Source organism: Camarhynchus parvulus, chromosome 8 (genome assembly GCF_901933205.1).
Source record: "Camarhynchus parvulus chromosome 8, STF_HiC, whole genome shotgun sequence".
NCBI lineage: Eukaryota > Metazoa > Chordata > Aves > Passeriformes > Thraupidae > Camarhynchus > Camarhynchus parvulus.
Window position 1 is genome coordinate 28,940,615 of NC_044578.1, and position 23,535 is coordinate 28,964,149.

The 23,535-nt window shown below is 50.9% G+C and overlaps 1 protein-coding gene across 1 annotated transcript in view; it reads left to right on the plus strand.

Moving 5' to 3' along the window:
* The first annotated feature begins 12,667 nt into the window (after nucleotides 1-12,667).
* The window catches only part of PRRX1 (paired related homeobox 1), a 39,366-nt gene continuing 28,498 nt past the window's right edge, over nucleotides 12,668-23,535 (plus strand). The window contains exon 1 of the mRNA XM_030953121.1: nucleotides 12,668-13,201. Within this exon, the coding sequence (XP_030808981.1) occupies nucleotides 12,961-13,201 (241 nt within the window). The 5' untranslated portion in view covers nucleotides 12,668-12,960. The remainder of the gene's footprint in view (nucleotides 13,202-23,535) is intronic.

Genomic DNA, 23,535 nt, shown 5'->3' on the forward strand with positions numbered 1-23,535 from the left:
TTTCTGCTTGTCAGCCATAGAGGGAGCCGTGATGAGAGGCTGGGCTGTGGAAGGAACCTCAGCACAATGGGAACTGCCCGTTTGGAAGAGAATTGTGCAGTTCTTGCTGCGGGGAGAGCCGGGCTGATCTGATCTGATCTGATCTGCTCCTTAGGGCTTCTGGCCAGCGTGTTCTGGGGTGAACAACAGCGACCTGGGTGGATAAAGGATGCTTTGTGCCAGATTCAGATACCTGGGGGAGGGGAGCAGGGAACGAAGCAATTCTGTTTGTTTTGAACCAAAACAGTCCCAAAAAAAGAAATGGGGAGGGGGATTATATATTTTTATATATATATATAAAATAAACGAGAAATACTGAGTCAACTTAGGACATGGTGTTTGATCCGAAACACAATGTTCCATTTTAGAGTTGAATTTCATTTTTTTCCCTAAAGTCGGGTTTTTCAATAAAACCTCCAAAAGGCTCATTTCAGAAACACCTACATGAAGTCAACCCCTTTGCTTTGAAAACACTTTGGAATGAAATGTTTTGAAGTTTAAAAAAGAGCCTCCTGTATTAGGCTTGTTGGTTTTGTTTGGTTTTTTGGGAAAGAGTGCTTGTCAAATTCAGCCCAATTTCGTGAGTGGTTTCTGTCCCTCCAAAATTAAACTCTGGTCAAAATTACAGTTTGCTGCACAAATTCACCCACTGTATCTATGGATCTGCCCAGGGCAAAACGGAGCCTGTGATTCAACCTGGAGCTGCTGGAACCAGGGAGGAGAACCCAGGGCTTTGCACAAAGGAAACGATTCAGCTCTCTGCAATCAAACCCCAGCTCGTGCTTCCTTCCCAAGGGCATCTGGAGTCCCCTGGCTCCACGTGGCCAAAATTCCCATTGTCTCCATGAGGAGTTAAAACACAACATGAAGAAAACACCAAATGGAGAAATGAGAAGAGCACAGGAAGAAATGGCCTTGACCCATCTTATTTATCTGCTTCCAAGAAAAAAAATACGAGTGTGAGACATGGAAGTTTTTTTCCAGGCACTTTCTAATGACTTGGATGATCCAGTGAAACAAATGAGAGCAGCCAGGAGAGCGCTCTGCTCCTGAAGGGCAGGGAAATATTTGCCAGTGCAGCAGCTCTGCAAATGTGTGAGGCTGTTAAGCTCCTAATCCCATGTCTTATTTTTATGAATTTTCACACTAGTGGGATATAATGAACGTTGAACCCAAAGACATTAATTACTCGGGTCCTTTTTTTGAGAGGAATTTCGATGGAGTGTAACGTTTTAAATTACAAGGTGTGAAATAAACTCTACAAAACTTACAGCTTTAGTGGAGGAACTCCAAAATCAAATAAAAATGCAAAACCGCTGATGAAGTCCAATTTACTGTAAAATGCCCTGGATCATGGTGTTCCAGTAATTTTTTTTTCTCCCTACATACTTTGGTTAAAATAATTTATATCCGCTGCAGTGTTTATGTACCTTAAGCTTTATTTATTAAAGGATATGTATATTTCAAGCCCAGTTTTAATGAGACATGCTGAAATCTGTAAGGTACAGTGCAACTTTTGTTCTAATCAGCACTAAATCTCTTCTCTTTACTTTTTCTGTGTTGAAAATATTCATGTTGGACGGAAAGGGCCGTGCGTGTATATAAATTTCAGAAATGTATAAATATATCTAGAAAGTAATAAGCAAAATTTATTTCTTTTTTTTTTTTTTTCCATCATCAGGGCAAATACTTCATCATTGTTCGGTCTGAGCACTTAAAATCACGGATGGATTTTATCCTTGTTCTTAGAACGGGACAATAACTTCTTTTTTTAGGCAAATTATGTATTTGCCAGAGGCTGTGCTTTGGGTTGGCTGAAAATGTTTGGGAATTCACATCAGCTTGAAGAACTGTTTTGGCAAAGGAAGAAAAAGAAGTCCAAGGGTTTTGGCTTTGTTTTCTAATGAAAAGTTTTGAGATTTCATTTTGAACCAACACCCTTAAACTAATGTCAGCATGAACCAAAAAAAAAACTTGGGAAACCGAGAAACTTCTTAAAATTCTGAATTAAATGGGGCCTTAGAGATGTTCCTTGGGGGAGTTGATTTGAAAGCTTCTTCCTGTGTTTTTGTTCTTGGAAGGAAACAGAAAATATTTTTGCTTAAATAGATGAATTTGAAAACTGTAATGTTCATGGGTGTTAAAGTGTAGCATTAGCAGTAAGTCTGAAAATTATATTAGGTTTAAGGAATTTAACCAAACTTGAGCCATATTTTCAAGACATTGTAGAAAACTTGTCTTTCATTGACCTCAGGATGAGATAAAAGGTATTTAACTGCTTAACATTTACTGATAGCTCTCAAATATGGATATGAAGCAGGTCATGCAAGTGTCCCATGCAGTTCCTAAACCACTACTGAAAATGGTACAATGGTTCCTAAATCCCTTTGAATGTAGTAAATGGTACCAGGGGCAGGAAAGTGACTCTCTTTCCATAAAAAAACCAGCCTTTGATGAAAAGGAAAAAGTCCATTTTGCCAATTTTTGTTTTGATTTAATGAAAGAAGGAAACAGAAAAATCTTTAAAGATTCCTGCTGCAAAGAGGGCAAAACCTTTTCTGTTTTAAGAGATGTGGCAAACGGAAAATTTCTGGTAAAAAACAGCTTTGCTCAACTTTTGCCCAAATATCTATGTTTCACAGGAAGGTTTCAGGTCTGATGAGCCTGATTTCCTCACCATGCTTCCCTCTGCACAGAGAACCACATCATTTTCTGATGAACCTGAAGTTCCCAGCAAAGCCAAGTGAAATCTGGGAGCAGAGGGGGCAGGCTTCACTCTGTCTGTCCCATGGAAAATGTTTGCTTGAGAAATGAATGCATTTCTCAGAAGTGAACCCCCAAGCCCAGAAATGGCTGAGCAAAGGATTTAAAGGGAGAAACACTGGGAATCAGGGAGCAGAGTAATAAAGTACAGGTTTGTTCTGTAACAAATTCCAGCACTTGCAAGACTCTTTTAGACATATGGAAGGCCATTTAGGAGGAAAATTGGTTGCAGCCGCTGACTCAGAACCTGTTGGAATCAGTGGAAACATTTCCATTGTCTTCTGTCCTGAAGAAATGGTGTTTCTGTCCTTCCTTCCATCCCTGGCCTGTGCTCACTTTCTGGGCCATATGGATTTCATCTCCCTCAAAGACATGTAAGAGAAGAGGGTTTGGCTGTTTAACAGCACCATGGAGCTGTGTGGACAGGAATGGCTGGTTTCTACTTGATTTGCTACAAATCAGGTAACCAGCACCTTCAGAGGAGTCACCTGGTGCATCTGGCTCTCGTATCCCAGAGCTGAATGTGGCTTTAATCACCCCAGCACGTTAATTGTGCCCCTCAAGACGAGCTCAGAGGAGTCAGGGTCTGTCTTTCTGCAACCATCTGATTCCTGGATTCTGACCAGAATTGCCAGGCTGTCCCTGGGAAAGAGCACTGGGTAATTGCTTATCTGGATAGTGCCTCCCTTCAGCTATTTCAGACTTTTCCAGGGTTAAACCCAAAGCTGCCTGCAGGGAATGAGTGAACCAAGCCCATCAAGAATTGATCTTAAAGGATCGGCTCCCGTTTCTCTTTCTGCAAGGCAGGCTCCCAGAAATGGGGGCACACAAGGGGATGGATGCTCCCAAGCACTCCCTGTTCTCACAGGGGGTCACCTCCAGACATTCTAGGGATCCCTCTCTGCCTCCTACCACCAAGGCCCCATAGAAGAGCAAGAAATGTTCAAGTATTTCAGCCTCTTGAAGAAAACATGGATATTTTCAGACCAGAGCTGGGCTTGAGGGAGTGCATGAGAACAGATGGATCAGTTCTCTCCCACTGCCGCCACCTCAGACCCTCTGTGTGGCCCAGACAGGTCCCTTCCCTTCCCTGCCCTCATTGCCTTTGGTTCCCTCTGCCTTTCCCTTCTGGTGCTCCATGTAGGGTAAGAAGTGCCTTGCCCAGAGGTGCCTGTCTCCTGTTTGCAGTGACAACCCCAGTGTCCCTACAAACCCCAGCTCCAGCAGAAGTGGATGTGCCACCACAGAAACCTTCCCTGAAACCAGTTCTGGTATCAGCTGGCTCTGCTCTCCTCCTCTCACCACACAACTGTGACTTTCGTGGCAATCATCTCTGGGTGTTTTGGACAATGAATGTGTTTCTTGCCATGTAATTAAATTATCCACTTGAGAAAGAAAAAGATGTGGTTTTGTTCCCATTACAAAAACAAACAAACAAGGACTGATATTTATTACAGGCCAAGGCTACTCAACAAGTGTTTTCTGGAACTCTAATAAATTGCTGAAGAAAGTTTACAGCTGAGCCCTAAAGATGGTTTAGTTTTCCAAGGGGCTGGGATGTATTTATTTCCCATTTTCTTAACCCACAGTATGGTGAACAGCTTAACGTGCTCCTTCCAGGGTTCAGATGGTGTCAACCCAACCCCATGCTCTTCACCCCGAAACAGTTAACCACTTTTTAATTAAAACCACACCAATTACTCATTTGCAAGTTTCACATTTATTTTTCCCCGTTTGCTCAGCCTGCTATTTGGTTTTGCTCCCACTTTGTTCAAACAGCTTCCAAAAAATTTTTTTTAAAAAAAAAAAAAAAAAAATATTAAAAAATAAACCTAAAACCCTCCAGCCACACACCAAACCCAAACAACAGAAGTAGCCAGCAAGGAGTCTCTCAGCCAAAGTGAGGATCTTGTCCTGTGCAGATGGGCTCTGTGTCCTGTTGTGTTGCCCGTGCAAAGAGCAGCCCAACAGTTCAGCAGCCAGGGACTCTCACCCTGCCACAGTTTAAACCCTCTCCTCCCTTCAGGCACATCATTTGTGCCCAGAGATGAGTGTGGACAGATGTGGGAGCAAGGCACTTAAACACAAGTTGGTTGTTAAGCACGTGCTTAAGTATTTGGCTGTATTAGCGAACTGGTTTTGAAGGGCTTGCGTTTAGAGAGAGCCCCCAAAACATTAGAAAGTTGATTTTTTTTATTTTCAGTTCATTACTGGGCCTGCCAATGACATCATTCATTTGCAAGATGAGAAAAAGTGTTTAAACAAGATTAAAAAAAAAATTAAACAAGACACAATTTTAATGGCCACTTACAAAGGAGATTTATGGACGTGCATAAAGCTGCTTTCCATGGGAGAGGGACTAAGCTTTTAACAGTTACCTTCCTTTGGATTTTTTTTTTCCCCTCTTGCAATATAATACCCACAAATATTTGTGAGTTGTGACTGTGCTCTGAAGGGTTAGTCCTCTTCCAGAAAGGGGGGTGGAGGCAGAAAAGAGTGGTGCCAATTTGTCTGCCCAGACTCTGATTATGGGAGGTGGTGGGTTTTTTTTTTCCCTTTCCTGCAGGGGAGAGAAGCTAGTGGGACATTTTCTCTCTCCAGGGTTAGGGATATCTGATACCTAGCCCAAGAGCAGTCCAGCAGACTGAACTTTCATCTCCAGCAGCAAGGGATTTAAAATAAAAAAAAACCCAACCAAACCTTGTGGATAAAAGTCTTAGTTCAATTTGCAGGAGATCTTGGACTTTCTGCTGGGGAAATTAGGGCCATTTGAAGGTCTGATTGTGAGGAGCAGAGTGTGTACATGGAGAAGGGGAGAGAGAGAGAGAGATCACTTGGAGGAAGGAGGTGGTTTCAATACATCTATTTATTTATTTGTGTGCCCTGGGCCCTGCCCTCCTCCCTCCTACCCTGCTATCCAATGACCCTCGGTGCTGATTAAAGTTCCCGGGTGACCTCTGAGTGCTTTTGTTCCCCTGCCTGGTAATAAAACCCCAGTTAAACGGCTGGCTTATCCAAACCCAGGCTCCTTACACAGCCGGCTCTGGAGCCAGCTCCAGTCTGAGCCCTTGGGAACAGCAGCTTAGCCCTCTTGTAGCTCGGCCAGCCCTGCTTGGCTGCCCTGGGGCAGGGGGCAGTGGCTGCAGCTCCTGGTGGCTGTCTCAGTGCCACCAGGTCGCTGTCATAGGGGAATAGGAGCCCTGGAAGTGGCACAGCCTGGTTTCTTACCGGGCAGGTAAATCCACTGAAGCCTCCAAGGTGCTGGAGCAATAAACATCATCCACTGCAGGACTGTGCCCTGTGCTCACACAGCTCACAGCCACTGCAACAAATCTGTGCTGAGGTGAGGAGGTGTTTGTGCTGATACCTGGTGGATCCCATGGTGATGGGTTGTCTTGAGAGGCCACAGTGTGTGACTTTTGTCCCCTCCAGCCCTGTGGTGCCAGCCCCATGGCATCCCTGGCAAGAGCAAAGCCAAGGGAGGGAAGAGCTGGACTCTGATTCAGATCCATGACCAGCCAGGCTGGGATCAGGACAGTCCTCACAGCCCCTCTCCCACTTGGTGGAAAGATGATGGAAAAAGGAACCAGAAAAACAGTTCTTGCTCTTCTGGTGCTGGAGCAATAAACACAGGCACCATCCACTGCAGGACTGTGCCCTGTGCTCACACAGCTCACAGCCACTGCAACAAATCTGTGCTGAGGTGAGGAGGTGTTTGTGCTGGTAGTTCTGTGGTTTCCTGGTGGATCCCATGGTGATGGGTTGTCTTGAGAGGCCATAGTGTGTGACATCTGTCCCCTGCAGCCCACTGGTGCCAGCCCTGGGGCCTGAGGCAGGGCTGCCAGCCCCATGGCATCCCTGGCAAGAGCAAAGCCAAAGGAGGGAAGAGCTGGACTCTAATCCACATCCACAACCAGCCAGGCAGGGATCAGGACACTCCTCACAGCCCACTTGGTGGAAAGATGATGGAAGAAGGAACCAGAAAAGCAGTTCTTGCCATTGGCAGCTGGTGGATGTGCCTGTCATCCGTGCTGAAAGCTGGGTGACAGCTGTGGCAGCTCTGCCTTGGAATCTAAAAACTGGGACTAGTGCAGACAAACTGATAAACAAATTTTCACTCTCTCAGCCCCCTCCTCCACTCGTGTTTTATAAATGACAAGGCCAGGGAAAGGCTCCAGCCCAGACTGGGTCAGATGAGGTCTGGGCAAGGCAGGTTGGAGCTCTGTTAGTGAAAACCCCAGCCCAGGTGCTGCACAGCCAGCCCAGCTGTCCCTACTGTGAAAATCAAACCTCTGACACTTGGGGGTACTCCTGGCAGCCATCCAAAGGGGGCTTGGCAGAAATACCATTCAGGAGGAGCTGTCCCTGGCTGCACTGGGCACAGAACTCCGTCCCCAGCCCTCAGCTGAGCCTGCTACAGAGTGCCAGGTCCCCTGAAGGTTCTGTTGCTGTGAGGTGGCTCCATCCCCACAAAGCTTTCCATCCTTCCTCCCCACACAGGGCCAGGGCAGATGGCAAAAAAACCCCTCAGCTGCTATCCTGGGACACCTCCCTTATTACACCTGGTGCACAGCAAAAAAATGTAAGTGCATGGCTTTGCCCCAGCATCCACATGGGCTGGAGCATGTGTGCAAGTGTTCTCCTGCCTCAGGTTTTAAATCTTGTACAGTGTCAGTGCTGTGATATTCCTAAATAAGTTCCCAGAGCCAAGTCTTTATCACCCCCATGAACCAGTAACAAGGCACCTTGCTCTGACTGGAGATGTGATAGCACTTCCAGGAATGATTGTGTGTGCTGTGAACTCAGCCTCTGGTTCAAAATATTGTGCAGAGGAATAATAAATCTCAGTACTAAATTGCTGCCCCATTTAAGCTTTGATTAGACTCTGATGGTCTGTTCACCCTGGAGCTGCTGGTATTAATCTGCATGCTAAACCCTAATTATAAACTGCTCATGGCATTTCCAGATGACATCAAGATGTTTGGGATTAAAAGAAACCCTGATGTTGAGTTTACAGCTTGGAAGGACTGTAGACTACCTGATCCCCACAGATGTAATAACACACCTCAGTGTGAGGAGAAAAGAGGGAGAATTGGTCCAAGTGTGTAGCAGGAGTTTGTGGGGCACAGCTCTGGTTGCAGACCCCAGTATGAGCACACACCCCCCAAAATAAAGTGATGTGAGATGCACACAAGGGACCCTGCAGGTGCTCCCTGTGCCCAGCTCCACACAGATCTCACCCAGCCCTGGCTGCACACCCCAATATGAGCACACACCCCCAAAATCTGTAAGGGATGTGAGATGCACCCAAATGTCCCTGCAGGTTCTCCCTGTGCCCAGCTCCACACAGATCTCACCCAGCCCTGGCTGCACACCCCAATATGAGCACACACCCCCAAAATCCCTCTCACAGCTGTAAAGGGATGTGAGATGCACACAAATGTCCCTGCAGGTGCTCCCTGTGCCCAGCTCCACACAGATCTCACCCAGCCCTGGCTGCAGCAAGTGCAGAAGGGTTTGAGGCCAGGCACGAAAGTGAACCAGCAGGATGGGAGGGCTGGGGGAAACTTTTCAGGGGGAAACAGTTCTGCTTTGGCTACACAGCACTGCAGCATCAGGGAGTCCAGCAGAGGGGATCTCACTGGGCAGGGTGTGAAGAGGCAGAGAGATGCTCTGAATCTCTGCCTCTCACCAGCTTTCCCCTAAGGAGCCCTGGCTGATGTTTTGGAGTGCAAAGGTGTGTGTTGGAACACTCCCTCCCCAAAGCTGCAGGGCCTAAGAGAGAAGTGGACACCATTTGTGCCCTCTGCCCTCTGAATCACCACTCTAAACTGCTTGCACCCCATCCAGGCCCTCAAGAGGGCAAAGCTGGAGGGCATTCAGCATGTCTGCAAAGAGCTGAGCGCCCTGCAAGGAGCAGGAATAGATGGTGTGTGCATTCTGGTCAGGCTTCCTGCACTCTGGCTGTCAGCTCCTGCTTCTCACTGCCCCCCTGCATTATTTTCTTTAATTTCTAGGATGAAACACATTTGGCAGATCAAAAAAGGGCTTTAAGAATTTAAACACTGAAAATGAAGTAGGGGGGACCCAAAGGACTTTCCCTCACTGAGCAAAATGCTTCTTCACCTGAATGCCATGATACCATCAGCCAGCTGAGGACACACCTGGGTACCACAGGTTCTTCTGCATGGTTTCTTTTATTCCAAGTCCTCCTTTTATTTCTTTTATTCAAACCCATGTGGAAGAAAAGATATTTAGGGCACCTGAAAGAAGGGGGCAATCTGTGCTGGTAGAGGCACACGGTGTGGTGGTCAGGGCAGAGGAAGGTTTGGCTTTCCTGCTGCTTTGCACCTTCCTGCATCCCACTAATGCCAGCCCCAAGGCTGTGAGCTGCCCTGGGCATTTTACAGCTGCTCATCTGCTCTGGCTGTTTCTTGTTGGTTCCAAGACCCCTGGGAAGCTCATCATGTCCTGTTTGTTGTACCTGAAAAGTGCCACCAAAGCTGTGGAGCTCCAGAGCTGCTGTTGACAGATGTGAAGGGAATGTTTCTGAGGGTTTAGAACACCCTTGGAGCTGGGAACCACAGGAGCTGCCAGCGCAGGACCTCATGGGAAACTTCAAGAATTAAAAATACACTGCAGTTAGGGGCTTTCTCACTGGCACTGCAGGGTGCTTGTGATTTTCTGTGAGAAGAGAAAGCAGAAGCAAAACGTGCTGGTCATCTGCAGAGATGCAGATATTTGGGGTTCCCCTTCTTGAAATGCAACTAGGGAAGGGAAAATGGGGGAGTTTGTGGTTTTTGCTTCACTTTCTCCCAGTGTTGGACATGATCACAGCAGAGGGGAGGGAGGTTTTGAGGCAAAGCTCAGCTGGTGAGTCTCACTGATGTCCTTCAACATGATAACCATTTTTGGGAGCAGGAAGGGGCAAAACTGGGGTCTGGCTGTGGTCTGAGCCTGAGCCTTTCAGCTGTGGGTGCTTCACCAGGCAGACTTCTGGCTGTTTCAGGACTTTTGGGGTTTTAATTTTTTAATTCTTCTCCCTTGGCAGAAGCGGCTCAGAGGCTCCTGCCCTGCTGGGAGTGTGAGCAGAAGGCAACCATTTGCTGGACAGCTGGGAGAGGGAGGAATGGGGCTGCGAGCAGCCTCTGGGCAGGTGCACATTGGAGAGGAAAAGTGGGATGGGAGGATGGGGGGAAGGGGAGCTACCTGCTCAGCTTGACACCACAGCAGTGGTGAGGGAGGAAATAAATGTCTGATCAACTTCTTGATGGCCTCTGGGATGTTTAAAGGGTGCCTGGCTCTGCTGCCATGGGACCAGCCTCAGGATTGTGAGAACTGGGGGATCCTGTCACCTCTGCATCACAAACTGAGCTGGCAGCACAGGCACTAGCCCTGTCAGAGCCCAGGAGGCTCCTGCTGCACTCAATTCCACATCCTAGGTGTGCCCTGGCACAGGGCTTGTCTGGGCACAACAGAGACAATTGAGCAGCCCTGCTGTGCTCTGTGCAGGCCTTGCTCCCTGTCCCCTTCCTTCTGGGACAGACAGAGTAACCAGAGCTGCCCTTGGATTCAGCTTGTCCCTCCCAGCCAGTGACAGAAATCCAGAAATTTGTGTTGTAGGAGGGGTTCAGGCCACGTTCAGAATGTGAATCAGGCACCCTGTACTGGAATTCAGCCTGTGGAATTCACCCAGGCGGGAAGGAAGGGAAGGGAAGGGAAGGGAAGGGAAGGGAAGGGAAGGGAAGGGAAGGGAAGGGAAGGGAAGGGAAGGGAAGGGAAGGGAAGGGAAGGGAAGGGAAGGGAAGGGAAGGGAAGGGAAGGGAAGGGAAGGGAAGGGAAGGGAAGGGAAGGGAAGGGAAGGGAAGGGAAGGGAAGGGAAGGGAAGGGAAGGGACCTGTCTGGGCCACACAGAGGGTCTGAGGTGGCAGTGGGGGAGAACTGATCCATCTGTTCTCATGCACTCCCTCAAGCCTAGCTCTGGTCTGAAAATATCCATGTTTTCTTCAAGAAGCTGAAATACTTGAACATTTCTTGCTCTTCCATGGGGACTTGTCCTGGCCTCGGTGGTAGGAGGCAGAGAGGGATCCCTAGAATGTCTGGAGATGACCCCCTGTGAGAACAGGGAGTGCTTGGGAGCATCCATCCCCTTGTGTGCCCCCATTTCTGGGAGCCTGCCTTGCAGAAAGAGAAACAGGAGTTCATCCTTTAAGATGCATGTGAGGGGAGCAGCCAGGACTCACTTCAAGGTGAAGCCTCAGTTTTGGAGCTGGCTGTTTCCTCTCTCCAGGGGAAATTCAGGTTGCATTCCCAACCCCAGGGCTGGCAGGGAGCACGGTCTGAAGGATGCACTTAGACACGGGGAGATCTCAGCAGGGATGTCAGTGAGGGCACTGCTGTCACAGAGACCTCTTGGGCTGCTTTCTGTGGCTCCTGCTGACCCCCAAGGCTAAGAGCAGACCCCACTGCCCGTGGAAAGGGATGTTCATGGCTGGGCTTCTCCAGCACCCACTCAGGACAGCCAGCTGCAAACATCCATTTGAAGCAGATTAGGGAGAAGAGAGGGTAACCCCAGCTCACCAAGAAAAGAGGTAGCAGCCAGATAGCTGGGAAAGGCAGACAAAAGTGCATTTCATGATCAGGGGATGTACAGGTGGCCACCCACCTTGCCTTGCCTGAACCTGCAGAGCCAGGGTACAAGATGCCAGCGTACAAAAGCCAGCCTTGCACACCCATGTGAGGGCACAGCTCCTTCCCATCCAACATATGGACATGTACCAGAGGACATCACACAAATCCTCCTTCAGATGCAGAAGAAGTCACTCTGTGCTGCATACACAGATGCACCCACAGCATTTTGGGTGGATGTACACCCACACGCTTCTGTCCACAGGCACAACTTGCCCCAAAGTTGGGTTTTTTTGGCTTTTCCACCTTTGTCTACCCCCCAAACCAGGGACAGCAGAGCTCTGCAGCCCTGCCCTGCTCCTTTGGGTCTTGGAGACTGCAAAGGGTAAACTGGGACCAGAGGGGGGGGGGAGCCTGAAAGCAAACTAATGATGGAAATGTCTCCTCCATGCCTGTGCCTTAATTAAATGCACGGAGAGACTCGGGGAAGCACATCTGTTTTCAATCTGGAGCCCTTTGATGGCATCAAATGTTCTTTCCCCAGATCAGGGGGGATGGAAATTCTGGGCTGGCTGTGGCAGCGCGGAGCCCCGGCCGCGGCCGCCGGGAGCAGCGGCCTGAGGCGGCCCCGGCCCCGCTGTCCTGGGCACGGTGCGAGGGCCGCCACCTGTCCCCGGCCACCGGGGCCACCGGGGCCACCACACCCTGCGGGACCGCTGTGCTTGCCGGCCTCAGCAGCCCCGACCGCATCCTCGGGGTTTGTTTGTTTGTTTTTTCTTTTCCCTTCTGTTCTTTCCACTTTACTCCCCTATCGCTCTGTTTCTCTCAGCTCTCCGCTGCACTTTTCCTTCCTCTTTCGCTGGTTTTCCCCTCTTCCTTCCCTCTCTCCTGTTCGCACTTTCTCTCCCATTACCCTCGCTCACCTTTTCCTCTGCATTTCTCATTTTCGCTGTTCCTCTCCTCACTCCCTCCCTCCCAGGGAGTCCGCCCTCCCCTCCAGGTGCAGCGCCGGCCCACAAGGGGGGCCTGCCCGGCCCCCCCTCAGCCTCAGCCGCGGGGCCTGCGCTGCCACCCCCGGCCCGGTGCCACGTCCCGGCGGGGCCCCGCGGGCCGCCCTCCCCCGGGTGCCCGGAGCCGCCCCCGCCGTTTGAAGTGCGGGGCGGAGGGGAGGGACGGGAGGGCAGCGCAGGGGCGGAGGGAGCGGAGCCGGCGGCAGCGGGGGCGGAGGGACGGGGCGCACCCGCCCCAGCGGCCCCACAGCCGCCGTGCTCCTCTCGGCCGGCGGCAGCTCCCCGCGCCGCCGCCCCGGCGCCCCGAGCCGGCCGCCGCCTCTCCCCTCCGGCATGTTTTAAGCCCGGCCCTGTGCCCGCTCCCCTTCGGGCTTCCCTACCCGCCGCTGCCGTCGGGTCCCGTCCCGCTCGCCCCGCTCCGCTCCTCGCTACTCCCCCCCTGGAAGCGCCGGCGGCTGGGGGGGCGCGGGGGCGGTGGGCGCCCGCGGGGGGCGAGGGCAGAGCAGCCCCGCTCGGCACCATGGCGTCCAGCTATGCCCACGCCATGGACAGGCAGGCCCTGCTGCCCGCCCGCCTCGACGGCCCCGCCGGCCTGGACAATTTACAAGCCAAGAAGAACTTCTCCGTGAGTCACCTGCTGGACCTGGAGGAGGCGGGCGACATGGTGGCCGCCCAGGCGGAGGAAGGCGGCGGCGAGCCCGGCCGGAGCTTGTTGGAGTCCCCCGGGCTGACCAGCGGCAGCGACACCCCGCAGCAGGACAGTAAGTGCGGGGGCATCCTCCCCTTCCATCTCTCGCCGGGGCAGCCGCGGCGGGCGGTGCCGGCTCCGGGGGGGCTCCGCTGGTGCTCAGCCCGGCTTCCCCCGCTCCCCCAGCCGCCCTTCCCCGCCGCGCAGAGCGAGCCCCGGCGGGGTCGGCACCCGCCGGAGTGTGAAACCCTTGTTTTCCCGGGAAAGGGGTGACCTGCCCTTCGCCGCCGTGCCCGTCGGGTCCGGTGCCGTGGCTCCTGCACCCTGCGGGCAACCGGGGAACATCCCGGGGAGCAGGAGCGGGCCCGCGGGCTCGGCGCCCTCGTCCATTCCTTGCCGGGGTGCGCTGAGAACGGCGCTTGGCTGGACGGGGCGAGGCGCGCTAGGCGCTGAGCCTCCATCCATCCATCCCACCATCCCACCATCCATCCCATCTATCCATCCGGCCGGCCGACCCGTCGGAGCGGGCACGGCGCCGTGCTTAGCGGGACACCGAGAGGTTGCTCAGGGGTCTGAATGGGGTCCGGACCATTGTCCGGTGCCCTGCCGGGAGCGCCGGGGCTCGCCAGCAGCCCGAGGGTGCGTGCGCGGCTCCCGAGCGCAGCCGCGGATTGCCGCTCCCCCGAGCCCCGCTTCTCCCCGATCCGGGCAAGACAGGGGCCAGAGCGGTCTCTGAGCTGCCCGTCCGGATCAGTCCGAGCTCGCAGCTCGAGTAGCCGTGACCCGGCAGCCCCGCGGCCGTGGGCAGCGCGATGGGCGCCGGCTTGCGGGGTTTTCCAAGCGCCGCGTGTTGTTTTCCAAGGGCAGCGCTGTCAGAAAGGCTGAGGGGGCTGTGCAGGGGCTGTGCAGGGTCAGTAACCCCCCTTTAGCCGCTCTCTGTTAAAATAATTACATCTCCGGCCGTAGGGAGTTCCGTGGGGGTCCGGGCTGGCCGCGGCTGCGGACACGGGCTCGCTTCCGAGGGATCTTCCCGGGGAAAAAAACAACAAAACGAAATGAGAAGCGAACGAAAATGCCAGTTACAATTTTCGTTCGCTTTTCGATTTTTTGTTGGTTTGGTTTTTTGTGGGGTTTTTTTTCCCCGCCGGAGCCGCCTCCGATCCTCTTTTCTCTGTGGATCCGACTTGGTTTTCTCGGTGTTCCGAAGGAAATCGAGCTGGGGAAGCGGGAAGCCTTCCCCAAAGGACCCGCTCCTTGCAGAAGCGCCCGTGGGATGCCCGGGCTCGGCCCGGCCGGATGCGGTCCCGGCGGGGAGCATCCTCCAGGAGCGCTCGGAACGGAGCGAGCGGAGCGCGGCTGCCGGAGCGGCTCCTCTGCTCCCCCGAGAGCCGCATCCACCGCTGCTGCGACGTGCCTTAAAAATATTTCCTTCCCGGGACCCGAAAAACTGCAATTTCTGGCTCTAAAGGTGTGTATTGTAGTGGGGAAAACAGTGATTGCGGCTGCCCCTCGATTCAGCAACTTGTGCCGCTGGAGAACCCGCAAGACATCGAATTCAGACAACTTTTTTTTTTCTTTACTTTTGCTCTGTACCCATTTTAGTTTATCATATTTTCTTTGGATTTACTCCTGATTTACTCCGATTTACTCCTGATCTTGCCCCTTGCCAACTGCAAGCTCGGTCAGCGTGGAAAAGGAGAGCCGCGTTTCACCAATACTCACCTTGCTCTTAAAGCAGGAAAAAAACCCAAAAAAAAAGCTGTCCAAGGGCTTGTTTTCTAGCCAGCACTGCTGAGCAGGGACCAAACTACAGCTTGAGATAATTTAGAAATTCTCTGAATGCTGTAAAAGTTTTAATACCGTTGCGGTGAATTAGAAAGTTTTAGAAGTATTCTAAAGTAAGTAACGACCGAAAGAAAAGAAAGGGAGGAGGAATAAATTCCACCAGGTTTATTGGGCAGAGCTGTCATCTGGGCTTTCTGGCTCTCTCATGGAAGCATTTAGCGCATCTCAGGAGTCTCTGTGCCTCAGTTTCCCTACCTGCTGTGTGCGCTCTGTGAAATGTGCAATCCATGCAGGAAAAGGACTGTGCTGGAGCTAGGAAGTGCAGCAGAGGCAGGAGCTTCTCTCGATGAAAAATGAGAGCTGGTTCAGTGGAAAAGTTAACACAGGGCTCGGTTACTCTCCTTGTTTTTAAGCGAGAAAAGGTAAAAGCCGTTTGAAGAAATTGTGGATTTCTCAAGAATACTAAAACTGTTCTTCTAGCCTGCCACTGATTTTTGTCCCAAACTGAAGGGAAAAACCAAATTATTGGTGCTGGTTTTGTAAACGAAAGTTAAGAGAAGTAGTTTGACGCAGAAGGTTTTATTCGGATGTTTGAGATTGAAGGAAATATTTCGCCACTGTTTTATTTGAGAGAGGTTCAGGCTAAAACATTTATCTTATTAAAAAGAAAAAAACATTCCTGGGAGCAGCTGTGATGGTAATACTTGCAGGGAGAGCTGTCCGTGGGTTAAGGAGCTGAGTTTGCAGCAGTGCTGCCAAGCTGTCATTCTTACCAAGTTCACTTCAACTCGTAGCTCTGAACACCTTACCCTAAAAGCTGATAAACATCAGGGCAAACCTCCCTGCCTCTGCTGCATGGCTGGGAAGGCTTTGCAATCCCACTTCCAATTTGTCACAAAATAACCTGTTCGGATAAAACCAGCTCTTGCTGTGGTAGCACAGCTTTCGCTAACTCCAGCTAAAGCTGGGATGAAAATGTTGAGCTGAGGGGATCCCCAAACTTCCCAGAAAAGGCAATGATCTCCTATTGCTTTTGTGCCCTATGAGGGTGACAGAAACCTGTCACTTGCCTGTGGGTTCCCAGAGCTTGTGGCTCTGGGGTAATTCTCAATTATTGTTTGGGTTTTTGGTTTTGTTTTTTTTTTTTCGCTTGGTTTGTTTGAGGCTCACTGTTGATGGCTCGTAAAATGGTGCGGAGAAAGCATGAACAGCAAAAGAAAAATTGTTACGCTGGGATTTCTTTCGTAAGGAGTGAATAAACCGTGCTTCAGTCCATTACACGCTCAAGTTGGGGGTTTTGCTGTCCTTTAATCTCTCTTCAGTATAAAAGCACTGGCACTCAGGTGGCTGGCAGATTATTTCAGGCTGATTCCCAATTAAATCTGGGCACAAGCTGCCTGAGTCCCCCCGTGATTTTTTTCCTGTCCCGGTGAGCATCGTGACCCCTCAGTGCTGCTGCTCCTTCTCAAGGAAATGCCAGGAGCCCTGCTGGGACAAGGTGAGTGAGTTCCTCTGCTCAGGCAGGTCAGGCAGAGCATCGTGTGCCTTCAGCCCCTCTGCTCTGGCAGCAGATTGAGGTAAGGCTTTTTCAGCCTTCGCACTCTTGGGTGATGGGGCTCATCACCCCAGGATTTTGTGCAGGTCAGAAATAGGTGTTATTTCAATAAAGAACTGGTAGATTCAGGGAGGGCTGAGCATGGCTGCTCACTGCAGCAGTGTTTGGAGGTAGTGTCCAGCTCAGAGAGCCGCCAGTCACAGGCTGCAAGGATGAGCTGGGGCAGAGATCTCTCCCTTGCTGCCTGGGCTTAAACCCTCTGCCTGCTGTTCCTGGCTGTCTGAAACAGCATCCTGAGCTGCGGGACTTCGGGTCTGCTCCCACATGGCTGTTCATTTTGCCTTCATTGCCTCTTTTTAATCAGAACAAGTGAGGTTGCTGCAGGAGTAAAAGAGAGTGTCTAAGTCCTGAATTGCCTGTTCTCCCGTGCCTCCCCATCCTTCACAAAAAAAAATTGTAAAAAGAGGTGGAAAAGCTCTGCCACTGCTTGAAAACGTGGAAAGCAATTCCTTGGGCTGCTGAGTTGCTGAGGATGAAGGCGAGAAGAAGCGCCTGGGACATCTGCAGGGTTTTCTTAGCAAACCTCTGCTTTTTGTGGGAGCATTGAGCATCTCTTTTGTTAGTAAATCACAGCCCTTACTCCCCGAAAATGCTGAGTCCGTAGACAGGGGATGTACAACTGATAGACAGAAGAGGGGAAAATTGATTAAACCTTGGAGTTTTCTTCCTGTCTTGTCCTGCTGATGGACAGAGAGTCTTGGGGCAGCAGCTGGTGCTGGTGTCCCTGGGTTACAGCGCCGTGAGCCGGGCAAGCCGCCGGTGCCTCAGTCCCCACCAACAGACAGCAAATCTTCCTCAAGAAACACTTTCCAGAGTTCTCCTCTTCCAGAAACCAATGTAGGAAAAGCCAGAATCAGATCATTATTGTTTTTAAGGTGCTTGTTGTAAATGACCTGCCTGAAAAACGCAGTTCTTGGTCGGCAGCGTCTTTGCGCGTGCCAATTTTACTGCGCGTGTCCTCGAGGCTTTGAGGAGCGCTCGCTTGGCTAAAAGTTGAGTAACAGGTAACTAACACCAAGCAGTTGTTAGAAGTTTGATTAACTCCTTTCCATTTATGTTCCTTGGGCATATCTATCTGATTTTGCCCTCAGGCTGGCAGATGCGTGGTTATTGCAGCGAGTGTCGCGGTGTCAGATATTTTTCTTGCACCCCTGAATCCTGCAGTTTGAAGTGGGAAAGCTTTTCGTGTTTGTTATGTAAATTTCTGCAGCTTCTGGACAAAGACAGAAAATGGAAATGTGGCTCTGCCACATATCTGGAGTCTTAAAAAAAAGGCACAAGGAAATAAACGAAAGTGGTCAAGGTACTGATATTAACAAAGTAAAAAGAGCCATGTGAATGTACAGGAGGGAGCTGGCTCTGTTAGAGAGTGCTTTTCCTTTTGAGGGGTGAAAAGAAACTTCTATTTGTTTGTGAATTTCACTTTTTTTTGATCATAATCAGTTTTGCTTCCTGGTTGTCATGGTCTCATAATTTGCTGATGGTATTTGTGTTTTCAATCCATCCACTCAGGGCTTCCAACTTCTTAATTTGAAAAAGATTTTGCCGAAGGTTTTTACTTTCCCTCCTTCCCCCCTTAATGTAATGAAAACATTTCCATGAAAATTAGATTTTGAAATCTCTCATAAAACTGAAAGGTTTGGTCTAAACTGCTCGAACGCTTTTAATGAACATCAGCTTTCTGTCATCTGCACTGAGTTTCCACTGCTAGCCGGTCTATTTTCCATCTTTTTGATGATGTATAAAGCAGTGATTGCATGGGAAAATATTATCTCAGGGTTAATTTGTGCAGCCCTTACTCACACGAGTCATTGCATGTGATTCAATGGACCACTTATGTGTGTGCCAGTTGATGAGTATTAGTGTTTGAAGACCTGACCAGCAGCCTTGAGTCATGCAAAAAAAGGTCTTTTTTTTTCGGCCAGCGGAGTATTTTTGTGCGGGCATGGAGTGGTTTTGCTGTCCGCAGTCGGGAGCTCCATCCTTTTTCCTCTCAGCAGAAGTGCAGAATGCATCAAAATCTGCGATGTGAGGGAGCCTGAAAGGAAAAGAGCAAGAGCACGGACAGAGCAAAAGCAGGAGGGGCTGGGAGAGTTGGGTCTTTCACAAGGCAGACACAGAATTACAGGGCTGTAATTCCTTCAAGGATGTATTTTTATTTTTCCCCCCGGTAACCGAGTTGACTCCCATGGTTTTTGACATCACCAAAATGACTTGATGGGATTATAGGTGTTTATTCCTGGTTGGGAGTTGTTTATGATATATTTAATCGTTTTTGAAACCCATATTAAGGAGCCCTGAGGGAGCTGTGTTCCTGCTGGGCCTCTGTTGCATAATGAAGTACATCACGAATATTTACCAAGTGTCACAGTATTCCAGCCTTGGGCCTCTGTTTCTGGGGAGAATGAATCACTGCACTGCTGCTTCCCCACCCTGCTTGCCTTTCCTAAAGGAGCCTTGGATTTTGGGGCGGATTATGGAGATTTGAAGCGAGACTCAGCACAGTCTGGCTGGAGGAGCTGTTGTCCACGGCTCTGATGTTTGAACTGTCCTCTTGGTGTTACATGCAGGGTACAGAAAGGCTTCTGCTTGGGTGGTGGAGCAGGTTTTTAGTCTGGTTTCAACAAGAAAAACCTGTTGTCTGGTCTCTGCACGTGGGAAATACCTTCAGAACCCGCTGGCTGCTCTGGTGGGAGAGCAGACGGCTCCAAGGAGGGGTGAATGGCAGTCTGGAGGGCATGGAGAAGGATGGCACCAGTGCCTCCTCCTGAGGGGGAGATGCAGCACAAATCCAACCTCTTACCACCCACTGGGAATCTCTACGGAGGCTCTGTGTTACAGACTCAGTGGAAACTCACAGGTGTAGATGTAGCAGCCCTACAATGTAGGGATTTGTCCTTTGTCACCCTGTGTTGGGACAGTTTTCCCATTGTCCAGAGCCAGCACAGCTCACAAAGCTCCTCAGCACCTCAGGGGCTTTTCAGCTATGATTGGTTTTATGGAATTCCAGAATGGTTTGGGTTGGAGGGGCCTTAAAGATCATCCAGTTCCAACCCAGACACTTTCCACCATCCCAGGGTGCTGCCAGCCCTGTCCAGCCTGTCCTTGGACACTCCCAGGATCCAGGGGCAGCCACAGCTTCTCTGGGCAACCTGTGCCAGGGCCTCACAGGGAAGAATTCCATCCATTTCATTCCTTAGCTGGAGATAATTTGAAGTTTGTCACGGCCTTCCTCACCTTTGCATTGTTAATGTAGGTTTGCCCTGGAAATCTATGCTGTTCCTAATTCATGTTTCTTTTCCTGCCCTGTTCCTGCTGATCCCTGGAAGATGCTGTGAGGTGGGGATGGGAACTCAGCAGAGCTGCCCTGCCTGTCTGCTGGCACTTTGAGGGCATCACATAAAGAGAAGTTTCTTTCCAGTGAGAGTGTCTGGAGGATTCTGGCTGAGGAGGGAAGGGAGCAGTGGTGCTGAAGCTGAGGGCACCTCCTGCAGTGGAAAGCATCTGCAAGGATGAGTCTGTGAAGGCCAAGAGAGGCCTGATGAGCAAGCCAGGGAGCATCTAATTCAGCTTACATAGCATTCTGGGCTCCTTTCTCACCTCCAGGGGCCAAGAAAAGGTTACAGCACAGTTTAAAGCATGTGTCCCAGACAGTCTGGGTTTCATACGTGCCCATGTGAAGTGAACGTTTGCCTTGGGGTGGCAGCCCAGGACATCCTGGTGCCTCATATTCCTGGAAGGGAAGGTTAGATGAGAGGCAAAGGGAGCCAGCTGCACTCTTAACAAATCACTACATCCTATTGCAGCATCCAGTTCATATTCCACCCAAATTTTCCCCCTATTCTGGCTAGAGAAATTTTCCTACAGGAGAAACTCCAGCCAGTCAGCAAGACTGCTGGGCAGGGCAAACATCCAAAGAGACGCTCAGGATCTGGCTGGGACCCTCTCCACGTCTTGATGAGCTGCTCAGGCAGCAAAACTGCTCTTGCACTGAGAGCTGGAACTCATCAGCAGCTTAGGGACACTGCTTCCTGCTCTGAGCCCACCAGCAGATGAACTTCTCTTTTGGCCTCTTTGACCAAAGCAAAATCAAAGTTCTCCTTGGTCCTGCCAGTCTGGGGCGAGAGGGAATTGCCAGCAGCAGCTGCTGAGTGGGCAGGCTTGCGAAAGGAGAATGGAATCAGGCTCTGGAGGGAGCAGCAGGGCACTGGGATCAAAGCAGGGTGCCTGGTGCTGATGGAGCGAGGGTGGGTGGCTGCAGAAGGCAGCATCCCAGCAGCTTCCAGCCCTTCAGAGTAGGTGCTGGAGCAGTGAAGGTTGAGGATTTGAGCTTGTGGGGAGCCTGGAGTGGTCTGTCTGCTCTGGGCTTTGTTGTGCTGAGTGAGTGGTGGCAGAGCTGGGTTGAGCTGCAGCTGAGTGTGCCAGTGAGGCCCTCAGACCTGCTCAGTGCCTCTGGAAATCATCTTCTTTTTTGGAAGTGTCACTAATACGATCCACATTTGTTTAAAGAAGAAAAAAAAACCAAACCAGGGATGCTTGCAGCTTTCAAAGAGCTGTCACTTCTGCCCGTGTCAGCTCAGCCGCGGCGGAGCTCGGTGGGGATGGATTGGACTTAAAAGGGAAAAGTGCCTGAGCCGTAACAGTGAAAACAGAGTGTTAATGCTCTGGGGCTGCTGCTGCAAAGGGCTGGCCCTGCTGGTGGCTCTGCAGGCAGCTCCTGTCCCCACCAGGCCTGGGCTGGTTTCCCATCAAGCATTAGAACCCTCTCCCTGCCTTGTGGCCCCAAGTGCCGGCAGCTCCGTGCTCATCGTCCTGCCAGCAGCATCACCTGTACCTGGGTGCAGGGCACAGAGCAGGGGCTTGTGAATCCAGCACAGAGCAGGGTTTGTGAATCCAGCACAGAGCTCCTGCTCAGGGTGCATGGTTCCTGTGAACCAGGAAGGCTGCAGACCAGGCTGTGTCCCCAGGAAGGCTGGCTGTAGGCACGGGCTGCTAGCGCTGCCTGTCCAGTGCCGCGTACTTGAGCTTGTCAGAGGAAATGTGTTGGTGATTTCACACTCAGGGAGAGGAAAAAAACTCTCAAGACCAGCCCAGAGCCAAGCTCTGCATCCTGCTGCCTTTGCTGTGACTGCTGATGGGACTCTGTCCGTGTCTGTCCATGGGAGCTGAGGTGAGGGTGGAAGCACAGCGTGGGTTTGACGCACAAACAGCAGGCAGCCCCTGGAGGAAAGCAATTGCTCTGTGTGTTCCCCAGGCAGGGAGAGCTGCTCCATTTGGGAGAACTGCAGGGCAGGTTTTTAGGGTCAGGTGTGTGTTGGGTAGGTGCTGGGAGCAGCCTACCCAGAAAAGGCTTGCACCCAAAATCTCAGTTGGAGCAGAAGGGATTTTCTTCCTCCAAACATCAGACCAGATGACCCAGCCTGTCTTTGGTTGCTCAAATGCACCTTTGTGTGTTGGCCACAGAATCTTGAGGTCTGTTTTACTTTATACTCCCTGCCATAACTTGACCAGGATCACCTTGCCATGCCTCAGTTTTCCTACTCATATAACTGGGTACAACCCTGAGCCCTGATTAGGGGCTTTGGAGTTTTCTGGCTATGTGTGTTGTGTAAGAGCTTGGCTTAAAGGGCAGTTTGGGAAGGTTCTCCTCCTTCTGCACCATCCCCAGCAAACTGCTATTCCATCTGCTTGTCTTTGTGGAGTTAGCATTGAGAATATCCCCTTCCAAGACCTGGAGCAACCTCAGCAAGGTTTGTTCCTGCAGGGAACCCACCTGGTGCTGCTGTGTGCACCCCCCCATGGGCTGGGGTGGCTTTCAGGGTTAGATTTTTGCACATGGATGTGAATCTCCTGAACATCTTGAGGTGCCTGGGCTCTCCACAAGCCCAAGGGGTGCAAGGAGCAGCACGTGCTGATCAGCAGGAAGGTCCCTGGAGTGTTTGGTGGCAGGCAGTGAAATTCCCAGCGGCTGGTTGGGATGGTCGCACTCTTTTTCTTGGCTGCAGCCCGCTCTTGAGTGTTTGGCCAAAAAAGATCGTTACTGAGAGTTTGTTTCATTTGGAAAACTTCTGATACGTGTCATGGAAACTAGGAGGACTGCTCAGGAATAAGTGCTTGCAGCACTATGCTTGTTTGTGATTTGTTTTTCATTGTTTCCCCTCAAATTTTTTTTTTAAATCAACTAATCAGTAAAAAGAAACAATCACCTGTGATTTAGGAGAAGGATCTCTCATTGTAAATAATAAATTAGTGTCAGGAGACCAGGCAGACAGAATGGTTGATGAATATCCTGCAGGCTGAAAGTTGTTTATCAAGCCTGTTTGAAGACTTATGACTAACAAGCTCATTTACAGAGCTTGGAGTCTGTTCATGAGCCGTTCTCCAGCTGGGAGGATGTGGGAATCATCAGAAAATGTATTCACAAGTTACTCGATCATTTAAAAAAACGATCAAACAAACAAAGACTGGTTTTTGGAAGGGAACTGTAAATTCCTCTTTCCCCCCCACCGGGTTTCTGAGGCATTCCCGTTAGGAAAATGCAGGGCCTGGAGAAGAATGCAGAGCTCCAGTTGCTCACTAATGCCCTATTTTGGTGCAGAGCCTCCTGCCCAGTGCCCTGCCACCAGCCAAGGCCTCCAGCTGCGGGGGAGCCCTGGCAGGGTGGATCCCTCTGCTCTCCACCATGATTCCCAGTGGAGAAGTTGGGCTTGCTGGGGGAAGAGGTTGCCCATGCTCCTGTGGTGAGATCCCAGAGATGTCCCCATGTCACAGTGCAGTGTTTCTCCCTGGAAATGAGAGCAGCACGGGATCTGGAATGAACTGGGAGCACAGAGGCTCCCTTGGAGCGCTGTGGATCCTGTGGCTGTGACTGCCAAATCCACGTTCCTGTGACTTTCTAGGTAGAAGTCTTTCTCCCCCCTGCCTTTAATCCACCAGAGAAAGGTGGACAGCATGGGATCTAGGATGAACTGGGAGCAAAGAGTGCTGTGGATCCATGCCTTTTGTAA